The sequence below is a fragment of the Pelobates fuscus genome, chromosome 3 (genome assembly GCF_036172605.1).
Source record: "Pelobates fuscus isolate aPelFus1 chromosome 3, aPelFus1.pri, whole genome shotgun sequence".
Classification (NCBI taxonomy): Eukaryota; Metazoa; Chordata; class Amphibia; order Anura; family Pelobatidae; genus Pelobates; species Pelobates fuscus.
The window spans coordinates 370,271,033-370,283,569 of record NC_086319.1 but is presented as its reverse complement, the minus strand read 5'-3'; the positions used below and the strand labels follow the sequence as shown (position 1 = coordinate 370,283,569).

At 41.6% G+C, this 12,537-nt stretch overlaps 1 protein-coding gene across 1 annotated transcript; it reads left to right on the top strand.

Moving 5' to 3' along the window:
• Nucleotides 1-2,386: 2,386 nt before the first annotated feature.
• On the top strand, nucleotides 2,387-11,180 carry LOC134603435 (small ribosomal subunit protein eS27-like). The gene is made up of 4 exons (XM_063449402.1): nucleotides 2,387-2,446; nucleotides 7,589-7,697; nucleotides 10,094-10,204; nucleotides 10,943-11,180. Exons 1-4 carry the CDS (start codon nucleotides 2,441-2,443, stop codon nucleotides 10,969-10,971), a joined length of 255 nt encoding a protein of 84 aa, XP_063305472.1. The 5' UTR covers nucleotides 2,387-2,440; the 3' UTR covers nucleotides 10,972-11,180.
• Nucleotides 11,181-12,537: the final 1,357 nt, after the last annotated feature.

Below are 12,537 nucleotides of genomic sequence, written 5' to 3'. Positions count from 1 at the left end.
GATGCAAGTAGTGTCATGGCCATGCATCAATAGGGCCATGCATGCCATGTCCTAATTTCATACTTCTCAGTGTTGGGAGATATGCATTGGGTGAGATTTTTATAGGCAAAAACAGATGCTATTCTGGAGTTAGATGCTAAATAATCACCATGGTAACCAACAGAATGTATCTGAACATTTAGTACTTTGATCGTAGAACAGTAACAGTTGTATTAATATATCTCTCCCCATATATGTTATTAAAGCTTGCTGTGGTGGTTATGTTGGCCACAGTGCTCCCACGCCATCTCTAGGTTTAATATCAAATTAATTATGAAAGGTTTCATATAAACTGGGTTGTTGTTTTTTCGAAGCCCATGAATCATTCAATCTCAGTATCAGTTATGTTGTGGAATTAACACTTATGCATTATCCATTTTCATCAATCAGGATGATGGTGATTGGTTGGGAGTACTAGATATGGGTTAGTCCAGTATTCTCCCCATTTTGCTCTGTAAAATGAAAGAAAGTGTTATTTGTTTCATTTCCATCGCCCAAGACTCCGCTGCAGCCCCTGAAGACATTGGCATGACTGCTGACACCCGCTCCCCCTCTGAAGACGTCAGCATGCCTGTTGACGTCTTCCGTGATCTTGTTCTATCCAATGCTTTTTATAGAGAAGGATTGAAGATACGCATGCACAGCCAAATGCTGCGCTTTTCCAATTAAATTCTGCTATTAGCAGCAGTATTTGACTGAAGAACCAAGTGGGATTTGTTTCTGGAGGAGGAAGTGCCTCTAGTAGCTCTCTAGAAAACAGCCACTAGAGGTGTATTTAAACATTCAAAGGAAACATAGTCATTTTTACAAAAATGCAGTGTTTTACATTAAGGGGTTATAACTGCAGGGTGGCTGAACCCAGACCACTTCATTGAGATGAGGTGGTCAGCTTGACTTTAATGGTCCTTTAGGTAGGCTCCTGGAACACTAATGATCCCCTAGAAACTAATTTGGGAGCCTTAGTTAGTACTCCCTTTTCCTTCACCTTGTGGTGGAGGTTCACATATCAACCTCCTTTCCCTAAACCTCCAAACCCCTGCTACTGTATGCTAGGCTAACGCATAGTGGGCTATGCAGTTCCCAAGTTCACATATTAAAGGGACACTGTAGGCACCCAGACCACTTTAGCCCATTGAAGTGGTCTGGGTGTCAACTCCCATCACCCTTAACCCTGCAAGTGGAATTATTGAAGTTTTTATAAACTGCAATAATTACCTTGCAGGGCTAAGTCCTCCTCTAGTGACTGTCTACCAGACAGCCACTAGAGGGACTTCCAGCTTTTTAGACTACTTTTGGTCGTCTAAACGACGCTGGACGTCCTCATGCTCTGCATGAGGATCTCCAGCGTCGCCGGAATCTCCATAGGAAAGCACTGAATAATGCTTTCCTATGGAGAGGTCTAATGTGCGCGTGGCCATTGCCGCGCATGCGCATTAGGTCTCACCAGCCGGCGGATGTCGGCGGGGGAGGAGCGTGGGCGGAGCCGGACACAGCGTCGAGGGACTTATTTTATTATTCCACTAGACTACATGCCCACTTTATCCTTTTCTCGAATCCTTAATTTAAATTTGCAGCACTTTGCAGAACTAAAATAATCTCTACAGAGTCCTAGAGAAAGAGGTCACTAATGTGTAGCTTTAACGCCCAGAACGATATTTCTGAGTTTTTGGTGCATGTTAGCGAGATCGCAGAAGAATTTGTCACAGAGAGGTAAAAGACTGTTCTGCTAATTCTTTTTCGGATCTGTACTTGAGATGTAAATTAGATACAAGACCTTGAGTACACAAACATGTTAATTGTCAGGAATTCAAATTAAATATTTATTTTTAGGCCAAACAAAGCTAAACCAAGAACCGTGGGAACGTTCAATTTTTTTCCCCATTTTGACCTAAAACTTTGAAAACTACACCAAAAAGTTATTCACAAAAGTATCAATTACTGAGAATTCAAAGTGAATCAGACTGCAAATGATTGAGCAAAATAGTTGAAATGATAAATATTCTTCAAGCCAGCTATGTTCAACTTCTGTGACCTAAAACTTGAATTTTACATTGATTTTCAGATAAATTGCACTTTACCAAAAAAATTATAATAATAATAATAATTTAAAAAAGGCTGTTTTGCCTATGGAATACTTTGTGGGAGGGGGACACACTAATACATGGGCCACTAAACACCTTCATATTTGTCAGCAGGAGCCAATATGCAGGTATATTCTCTCCTGTCCAAGGACACATTATTACACTGACTGACAGCACTTGTTTCCAGCATGCACTGCTGAGCTTCATCTTGCCCATTCTTAACATGGCCGCCTGACGTCTTATATAAATGTCTGTTTCCGGTCACATGTCCTGGTACCGGAAGTAGCTGTTATTGTTGTTGATGTCCACGCTGGATAGACATGCCTGTGAGTGACAGCACGCATGGTTGATGCAGGGCGGTCGGGCAGGATGTATAGTGACGGGGGGGCTCTGGGACTGGTGCGGGCTGTATATCTGGGCTGCCATGAGTACAGGGCTGGGGGTATAACCTCACTGATTAGCAATCACTAATTTGATTATAGTCCATTTAATGGGCTGTCACAGCCAGACAGGTGCCATAACCACGCGTGGGGGCAGTCAGCAGGGTCCTGGGGCAGTCCCTGAAATATATAACATTATCTATGGGCAGCATATGCTAGACAAGTGGGTGCCACGTGTCCTGGGTGAGCTCAGCCGCAGTGGATAGCTGTATGGTAGAGGCAGTCCTTGTTGGTTTCTGGATTAACACTTAGACCTGGGATAGGTGTTGTGGACTACATCTCCCATAATCCCATGACACACATAATGCTGGCAAAGCATCATGGGAGGTGTAGTCCAAAACATCTGCAGTGCCAAAGGTTGCCTATGCCTGGCTTAGAATATCATTACACCTATTGCATTTCTAGAAAGCTATGCCAAGGTGGTGGTCAGCTTATTGCAAAGGTGCAATGTTACGTTTTTGGTGTGTGCCACATGTTTGACTCTGCTATAATATGGTGCTACATTTTCGTGAGGTGAGACGGTCTTGTATCAGGTCCACTGCGTGCAGGAAACAAGTTTATGGACAAAGTTGAGGCTGAAGCTGGCTTCTTATTTGGCCAGTTTCTTATTCGTGTTGGTTTTGGAGTCCGCTCTGGGTATAATTTTATACAACCCAAAATGAAATAATGACAACCTATACGGGTGAACCCCAGGCTAAGAATGATGTAAGATCATCATTGGTATTGGCCAGTAAGCCATGATCAAACCTTCAGAATTAATTACTGTAATTAACTGGTGTTTCAAAGGGTTAAGTGCCATTGGGCTATGTATTTTCAAATGGATTTACAGAGTGTGGTTCCATTTTAGACGCACTTGATTTTAGCCTGGCCCAATTGTGACTTTGGCCATACAAATCAGTGACAATCTGTGGGCATTGTTTTTCATGATTTTTGGTAACTGATGTTTTGAAATGTTCAATTGCAGTTGGGCCACTGGTTTTCACATGGATTTACAGAGTAGGGTGCCCTCTTAGACACAATTGTCTTTAGATGACACAATGGTGATTTAAAGTAACAATTATAACCAGGTTTGGAAATCTCCTGTTAACTAAAGGCATATCCCAGCTAATTGCAATATTTATTATGAAGCATGAAGTACTAGGTATTATGTTACAGTAATTAAATGAATGCTATGGGTGCCCAAGACACTACTTCTTGATGAAGTGGCCGGGGTGCTCTGCTCCTGTAGGTTTAACCCTGCAATGTAAATATTGCAGGTGGTTGTTTTTTTTTTTTTTTTTTTTTTTTTTTTTAAATAGGAACTGCAATGGGTACATTGAAGGGTTAAAACTCCCGCAGTGGCTGTGTTCCTGCTGCAGTGCAGTTCCCATAGGAAAGCAACTGATACAATGCATTCCAATGGGGGCATTTGATGTGCAGAAGAGGTAATCCGTGCCAAGGGAGCCTTAGTGCTGAACAAAATGTGAGTATAAAACTATTGGGAGAGCTCTGGGGAGCCACCAGATCTATGAATAGGGAATACATATTTTTATTTGTAATGTTTAGTGTTCCTTTTAAAGAGGAGAAAATCACTTTCATATAAAAAATAAAGCCTTTATAATGAAGCTATTTTTCTTTCTATAGAAGTATAACTTCTGCCTTTAAAGGATATGGGCAATATAGGGAAATAATATTGTACGTTTCTATGTTGCTTAGCAGCCATAACCTGATTGGGCGAATAGTACACACCCCATGCACATGCAGCACCAATATAAGTACCTACTTTGTCACATTGTCAACTGAAGTGATGTAAGGAAAGTGTCCTAGCACAAGAGACAGTAAGGACCCCATAGATTAAAATAGAACCCAATGTGGAGAGCACAGTGAATGGGGGGGGAAGGAACTAGAACCGTCTGACACTCCCCTTTGAGAATACAAAACAAGGAAAGAATGTAGCGCTTACAAAATGAATGAATTGATCACCTTTTCAGTTAAGTTGGAGGTGGACTGTTCTGGTGTGTCCAATATGCATAGATATCTATATGAAATAATTAAACATAGCATAGATCATACATAACAAAGTGATCTATTTTAATTATGGTGTGTATACATTCACAAGCGGAGAGCTATAGACCCAGCTCTGGTTTGAATCCTATCTGGGTCCATTTAGGCGACCCACCCCAATTGCCGATATATATCTTGTTCTATGTAGAAGATAAAGAGTACACACGATTGCGCAGTATTGTAAGTAATAATTCTAATATGAAATAAAGAATCCCAAAATGGGTACTTACAAGTCTAGAGTCATACGATAGTGACTCAATTTTTTGGCGTTGTGCAGATTTGGGACTGCACTCCCTTCTGTGCTGGATGAAAACGCTGGGAACCAGGATCGATAAATAAATTAGTAAAAATGTATTAAATTATAAAAATAACAAATAAAAGAATCCGAAACGCGTTTCGCCACTCCAAGCGTGGCTTCTTCAACCGGGTAGATTAGTTCCTAGAATTGGTGATTTCGTAAGGGATCATGTAAATGTATAGCAGCTAATAAGAATTATTTTGTATATTGGTTTATTGAAATTTTTTAAAACAAATAAGCGCTGGTCCATATCTACACTTTCTTGTACTGACCTTTGAGAGACCATTTTTAATACGGTCTTATTTTCAATAAAGGTTAGGGTTCCTGTCTCTTCATTCACTGTTCTCACCATGTTAGCAAGTACCCCTTAGAATCAAAGGGGACCTGTCTCTTGTTTTTTGTTTTCTTTTAATTAACTAAGCATGAGAACAACATGTAAAGGTCAGAGGAGAGGGAAGAATTGTTGCGGACGAATTCTGTGCTGTAATAAAAGGATTGACTAAATGTTTGGGGCAGAAGATGACATCGGGTTTTTTATGTAATGTAAACTCTGTTGGAAGGTTGCAGGTTGGTAACCAGGTTTGATTGACATGACCACGTTGGCAAGGGTTGTATGTTTCGTACAGATTAGAACGTTGAATACCTTCCTAAGTCCATTCACATTTGTTCTGAGTTATTTATGAGTGCAAGTGATAAACCCGCTAACAGCATCCAAAGGTTTTCTAATTGTTGAATTGCCCATGAGTTATCCGAGGACTCTGGGACTTCACTGATTGCATATTTCTTTCTCCTATTTAAAGTGACACTATCACCAAAACGTGATTTATTTATTTTAATATTTTTTTAAACCTTTATAGCCAGAGGTTGGGCTTCTTAGAATCTTTATGGAATTGCCATTTGTTAGAGGTGGATGGAGTTGGCATGTGTGGACTGCAGCTGTAATGTAATTATTATATAACTACACCTGAGGGTCTAAGGGAAACTCCCACAAAATGACTGCCTGAGAAACAAAGAATGTGCTGGCAGATAAGAACCATTCGGCCCATCTAGTCTGCCCAACTAGTACATTTATTAGTCTATTGCCTTTTAATTAGGATAGCCTTATGCCTATCTCACGCATGCTTAAACTCCCTTACTGTGTTAACCTCTACCACTTCAGCTGGAAGGCTATTCCATGCATCCACTACCCTCCCAGTAAAGTAATAGGGTAGTGGATGCATGGAATAGCCTTCCAGCTGAAGTGGTAGAGGTTAACATAGCAAGGGAGTGAAAAGATGACAAGTCTTTAAATGGACACATCTGGCACTTGAACACTCAAGTTTATAGGTTAGTTTAGTTTGATTTTTTGAGAGTGGTTGCTCAGTATGCCCATTCTCACTGTTCCTTCCTCTCAAGATGCAATGTTTCCCCTTTGCTCCAAATATTCCACTATAAATGTTAGTGGTATAAATGATTGTTAGAATCTTGCCTTCTGGGAGTTCTAGTTTAGCTTGTAGCCTTCTACGGTAGAAGCATGACCATTGGAAAAAAAACTCCCAGCAGCAAATTCTATTTTACTAAAGCACAACTTATGGGGTACACTCGACAGTGCTTTAGAAAGGCAATTAGCATCATTATTGGCTTTAAATGTTTGTTTTTGTTTTTTTTTGTCTGGGCAGTTGCGACAGCAGAGGCTGCAAAATCTGGTGGTTTGCACCAATTTCAGAAACGTCAAGTGGGGGTCACTTTTGGTTTTTGTTTTCAGCAATCCATCAGGTCACCTTTTAGTGTTGAGGCTGTAATAATATTCTGGGATAAGAACATGCTCTGATAATTCACACGCCATGTAGTGCAGTGGAGCTATATAGAGATAAATGACTGTTGTGCATCGCCTCATATCTTAAGATGGATTTTGAAAAGTTCTCCTTGTGGAAACATGATTTCCCTGTTTGACAGAGTTCCCAGATTGACAGGCATTATGTTTCAGACTTTATCCTGTATTTCTGTACGTACCCTTGGCAATAGACACTTCTGAGAGTGTGTAGCCAGAAAAATTGTGGTGTGAATGAACCGTATAACAATTCCCCACAGGGCAAATATAGAAATTACCGTTGTGCCACACCTGCATATCTCAAGTTGGACTTTTGTATCACAACACGTGCTTTGGCTTTAAAAAACAAACTGTTTAAAATGGCATTCCTCACTGAGGGTACCTACAGAAATGCCTGTCTGTGCTTATTTACATGTCAGACTTGGAACTCTGGGATAGTTGTGGAAACATTAAATGCATTGTGGTAAGCTTTATTGTTCTTACTACAATCATTTTGGCGCATAATTTATATATAGAAAGTCCTCCTTGGACACCGAAACTAGAGAAATTCAATTTCCACGACATCCCAGCGTTCCAAACTCTGCACTGTGGGGAGGTGTATTGTTTGGTCTCACCACAATCTTTTTGGCACCTAGATATATTCATATAATATCTATATCTCTATATATCTCTAACTTTTTTTTTTCCTACAATTAAATATTGCTGCAGCCACTGGCACCAATATCCCCATCCCTTTCTTATATCACAAGGTGGACCTATGGCTTTCTTTGCCCCGTCAAGGTCTTGTATATTGTGTGCATGCCGTAGAAGTGCCAAGTAACTTGTATTGGCTCTTTCGTGGACTGCTCTTTGTGAAATGGCTGTGTTTAATTTTCAGTTGGCTAAAGACTTAGTGAACCCGACCTCTGAGGATGAAAAGAGATGTCACAAGAAGAAGAGGTTGGTTCAAAGTCCAAACTCCTACTTCATGGATGTAAAATGCCCAGGTAAAGTACTCCACAATTATGGACTTAAAGTTCTGAAGGGAAAATAAGTGATATAGGAAAAGTTAGAGAATACTGAAAGTATTTGTGTACAAAGCTTGTGTATTGCGCCTGCAAGGGTGTCTTTCACTTGTTCATAAATGGGGGAGCCCGTACATGTGCACGCATGTTATCCCAACCTGCACATGTACAGCAAGCCCCTCCTAGAAATCAGAGCTAAACAAGGGATTCGCTGATTAATTTCAGCCATTTCTTGGTCGAAGCGGACATTGCTATCCAAAGGATCGGAACATGGGGTTTGACGCATGAGATCTTCCTACCTAGGTGAGTATTTAATTCATATTTTAAACATGGTCTATCATGCGTTAAAAAGGTGATTTTAGGGGGCGGAGCCTGGCAAGCAAGCGAGCAAGACGTGCTCTGCTCGAGCTCCAGCCGATCGGGAGGTTTACTGCCTAATATCTAGGGGTGAACCGCAGAAAGAACCACGTACAGTGTCTAGAAAGCTTGGGGAAACCAGCACACACATGCGGATACCCGACTTACCACACAGCATGCCTGGGAACCGAAACGGCGGAGTGAGGCCTACAAGGTCGGACGGGCTGGGAAGGCGGCCGCTTCCCGCTCACCATACCGGGCCACAAGCAAGCACCAGGCGTCCCCTCCCCCCCCTACGGACCGGGGGGGATATCCCGGTCCCCGCCACATGGAGCTGGCTCGGCTGCACGCCTGCACTCGGGACCGACAGCCGAAACAAGCAGACCGGAGGTGAGGGCCTCCAAAATGGCGGACGCAAGCGACGGCAAAACTCATGGTACGCAGCAGCAGCCTACTACACCCACATGCATCTCTAAAGCAGGCAAGAGGGAGGTGAAGCAAAGTGGGGCAACAAATCCACACAGCCTGTCCACAAGAGCCACCCAGCCAGTGCCCGAAATGCGGAGCATCAGCCTCAGGACACACAAGTCCTCACTAGAAACCTTTGATTGGCTCTGCGCAGGCCTCAGGGAGGCTTTATACAGCCAGGGAGTAACTCACCGCCAAGCTGAATTAAAGGTGGCATCATGGATACGTCCTGCAGCGAGACGCAGCTACTTTATACAGATGCCCCGAGCCTCCAAGATGGCCGTCCGCCACAACAGATATCGCCGGGCTCTGAGGCGAGATGGGGTACCAAACCCCCAGCACACACGAACCCAACAGCACAGTCGGCACAGCGGAGGGGCACCCAGAGATGTAGGGCAGAAATCTTCACCATGGACGAAAAGCCGAACCTCTGCAGCAGCTCAGGGATCAGATCCGAACCATCCGCACCGATATACCGGGACCCAGCGGTGGCACATACGGCCAGACTGCGCAAGGAACACCCGGCGCGTTAAACGACTGACAACACCTGCCAACTGCCGTGCGAGCGGAGATGGCCACACATGCCCAAGGGAGCGAGGTATGCCAGCGCTTGTCCCGCCCCTGAAATGCCCCAGCCAGCCCCACTGGCCCCAGTTCGGACCACGACACCCGAGAACTTTGCACTCCTGGGTTACTGACCCCCCACTCATGGGCATTGGCTAAAAGGACCGATGGCAGAACCCCACAGTTGCCGCCTGCCTCTACCTAACCAAATCTAGCCAGAAAAGCTCCTAACCCTTTGTTTATCAGATGAGAGCAGGCGTGAACTGACCGGGACTCTAAACACAGGCCAGCACTCCTAATTCAAAGTATTCGCTGACACCCAGCCTCATATGCCTCAAATGGACTCACAAGATCTATTACAGCGTTTGGTTCATCTTTTATGTTTATTTTTTCTGTTTGAAATATCGCCAGAGGCCTGACTATCACTATAGCGCAGCCATGTGTCACCCTGTCGACATATCCCCTAGCACTCACCCAACTACTGCTGTTTTGTACTAAGCTATGGCTTAACCACAATTCCTTTACCTACCGTATAGCACCACGGCTACATAGTTAACCTACCTTGTTTATGTTACAAGCTCAGTACTAATGCTATTAGTTTTAATGCAACAGCGCATTCTTAACCTTCAAAACGTATACTAAGCATAGAACAACATTGTATGTTCCTATATAAATAACATTTAGCAGAGTCTTAGCCATGAAGAATGATTCGCAGTTAGAAATATATACCTAGCTTGTTTACCATTGTATGAATATAAAAACGCAATGCTCCTTAAGTGAATTAACCTATAATATAAAAATTGTGCAAGTACTAACCTAAACCCTAATGTTATATCTGTTGAACAGCATGAGGACTGCCGTTGGGGTACCGCATGCCAGCTTGTTATATCTCAATGCACTGAAAAAATAAAGAATAAAAAAAAAAAAAAAGGTGATTTTAAACCCTTTCCTGGAATGTCCATTTAACATCTGTTTATATTTGCTTCCAGGCTGCTACAAGATTACAACAGTTTTCAGCCATGCACAAACAGTTGTGTTGTGTGTAGGATGTTCCACGGTTTTGTGCCAACCAACAGGTGGCAAGGCCAGGCTTACAGAAGGTATGTTCCTTTTTTTATGCTTACAATCAATTCCTAAATGCAGTACTTTCATCCCTCCTTGTCACTGGGACCAACAAAGAGCTGTCTCCATAACTGCAGGGTACCAATGTCCTATACCTCTTGTGTAAGATTACTGGCTTGTTTTGACTCCACTTCCCTTGCTCAGTTATACCGTACACACATGTACTTATTTACACCACAGACACCTATTTCTATGACAGTCATCTAATGCTAGTTTCAGAACATTATTGCTTTAATGAGCCGATGTCACATTTGCCTACTAGAAGTATATACCATAATATGTGTATTATCCAGTTTCTAATTGTTACTTCTCTGGCAATTCTGCTTTTAGATTCCTTATAACTTGTGTTTCCCTCCTGCATATGTAATGTTCCTTTTTATGTTAAGGGGTTTATTATAGATAAAGCAAGTGACCTCACAATCCAGTTAAATGAGCATGAAAACAGACTTTTTTTTTTTTTTTTTTTTTTTTTTTTTGGGGGGGGGGGGTGGGGGGGATGTTTTGTTGCTGCAATAATGTTAAAGGGAGGTGTTGCCAATAGAATGTACTTTTGGTTTCACTCACTCATGCCTCCATCATGGTCTATTTCTAAATATAGGGGATAAGTAAAGAAAATATTTCAAAATCGAGGGAGGTGACAACTCCCCTCTAACAAAAAGGCAAGACTGCTAAAAAAAGGTTACGAGTTGTTAAAATTCACATTTTTGTGTTTACAGGATGTTCCTTCAGAAAAAAACAACACTAAGCGTCCTGTCTACTGTACGACATAATACTGAATACGCAATGTAATTATCGCTCCTCAGGATGAATTGCCTTATATGTGGTCCTATAAACCACTCTCCTTGCTGTGGTATAGTACTAGTTGGCTTTTGAAATGTGAAATTCAGGGAGACTTTTGCAGTTTGATTATGTGCAAACATTTCCTAAAAAAATAAATACAAATTTACAAGTGAATGGTTTTGGTGATTTTTTTTTTTTTTTTATCCCCCCCCTCCTCTAAGTTAACTCATTGAATGCTTTTAATAATCAGGTGGGCGCACTATACACGGCTAGGAAAAGAACATTATTAAATAAATCAATCAAAGGTATTTCAAATGTTTAATTGGCAATAGATTTAATTTTTTTTTTTTTAAACTGTTTAACATTTCTGGTTAGCTTCAAAGAGTAAACCTTTTTAAGAGGGGGAAGAGTCAAACCTTCAGAATGGAATTCTAATAAATTTGTTCCATAATTTAATATCATCTGAAACCTCAAAACCCATAAACGTAAAGGAACATTAAGCACCATAACCACGACCGCGTGCTAACATTATGTGTGATGGAACTCTCGTACTCAGACGGAGTACCTCTGCCCTGTTTCCTAGCTGCTTTGGGGACCCTGGAATGCATCAGCCCCAGCCGCCAAAGCCTAACTGAGGTCACTGTCAACTTCTTCCACTCTGGAACAGGCTGCAGCTCTCTTCTTCCAGGCAGAATTCATAATATGCAGATCCTCGTGGTTTGGGTAGTTCATACATTGGTTTAAAAATCCTTACAGCCAACAGATGGCGCTGTACAGGGTCAACAGACAAATCCACGTAGTATGTGAAAAGCATCAGCAGGACAGGAGAGCACACCACATTTAACAATAGAACAAAGGAAGCAATACACCTACGAGGAATCCCCACAATCTTGCGAAAACCGGTGGTGGTTGTGGACCGTGCTGAAGTTATACAAAAGGTAATGAGGAAAGTATATAGTACAGTACACTTTTGTGAAAGCCACAGTGAAACGCGTAAAGTGAGGATCTGAAACCAGAGACTACTCAATTCCATTGTGGGCTGGTACTTTTTATCTAATTTTATTATATATAAATTAAAGGTTTTTTTATTTATTTTTTTGTTTTATTTATATATATATATATCTATCCAGTCCTTGGAATTGTATTTCATTTTTATATTGGCTCCCTGGACATCCACTATATCCGTAGGTGGGGATTATTCTACCTAAGCCAGGTCCATGCTCTGGGTATTTCTCCTGGATCTCATCATTGTATCTCTAGCCTACAGAATTAGAGCTATATTGGCTCTAGAAAGTGTTTGTCCCAGTGGCATTGCTAATATTATCTAACTGTATTGCACAATTATGTTTTTTTGTTGTTCTTTTTATTAAGATATATTGTACAGAATCTTCTTCCATCCACTGTATGTAATTATATACTTCATAACCTTTTGTATAACTTCAGTGTGGTCCACCACCACTATTTTTAAACAATTAACACACACGTCTTTTGTTCGTGTTTTTTTTTTTTTGTTTTGTTTTTTTAATATCTA

Excerpts from the sequence above, each read along its gene's own strand:
- LOC134603435 (XM_063449402.1), top strand. Across the intron at positions 7,698-10,093 it reads CATGGATGTAAAATGCCCAG|GCTGCTACAAGATTACAACA; the intron begins GTAAAGTACTCC and ends ATTTGCTTCCAG. Across the intron at positions 10,205-10,942 it reads CAAGGCCAGGCTTACAGAAG|GATGTTCCTTCAGAAAAAAA; the intron begins GTATGTTCCTTT and ends TTGTGTTTACAG.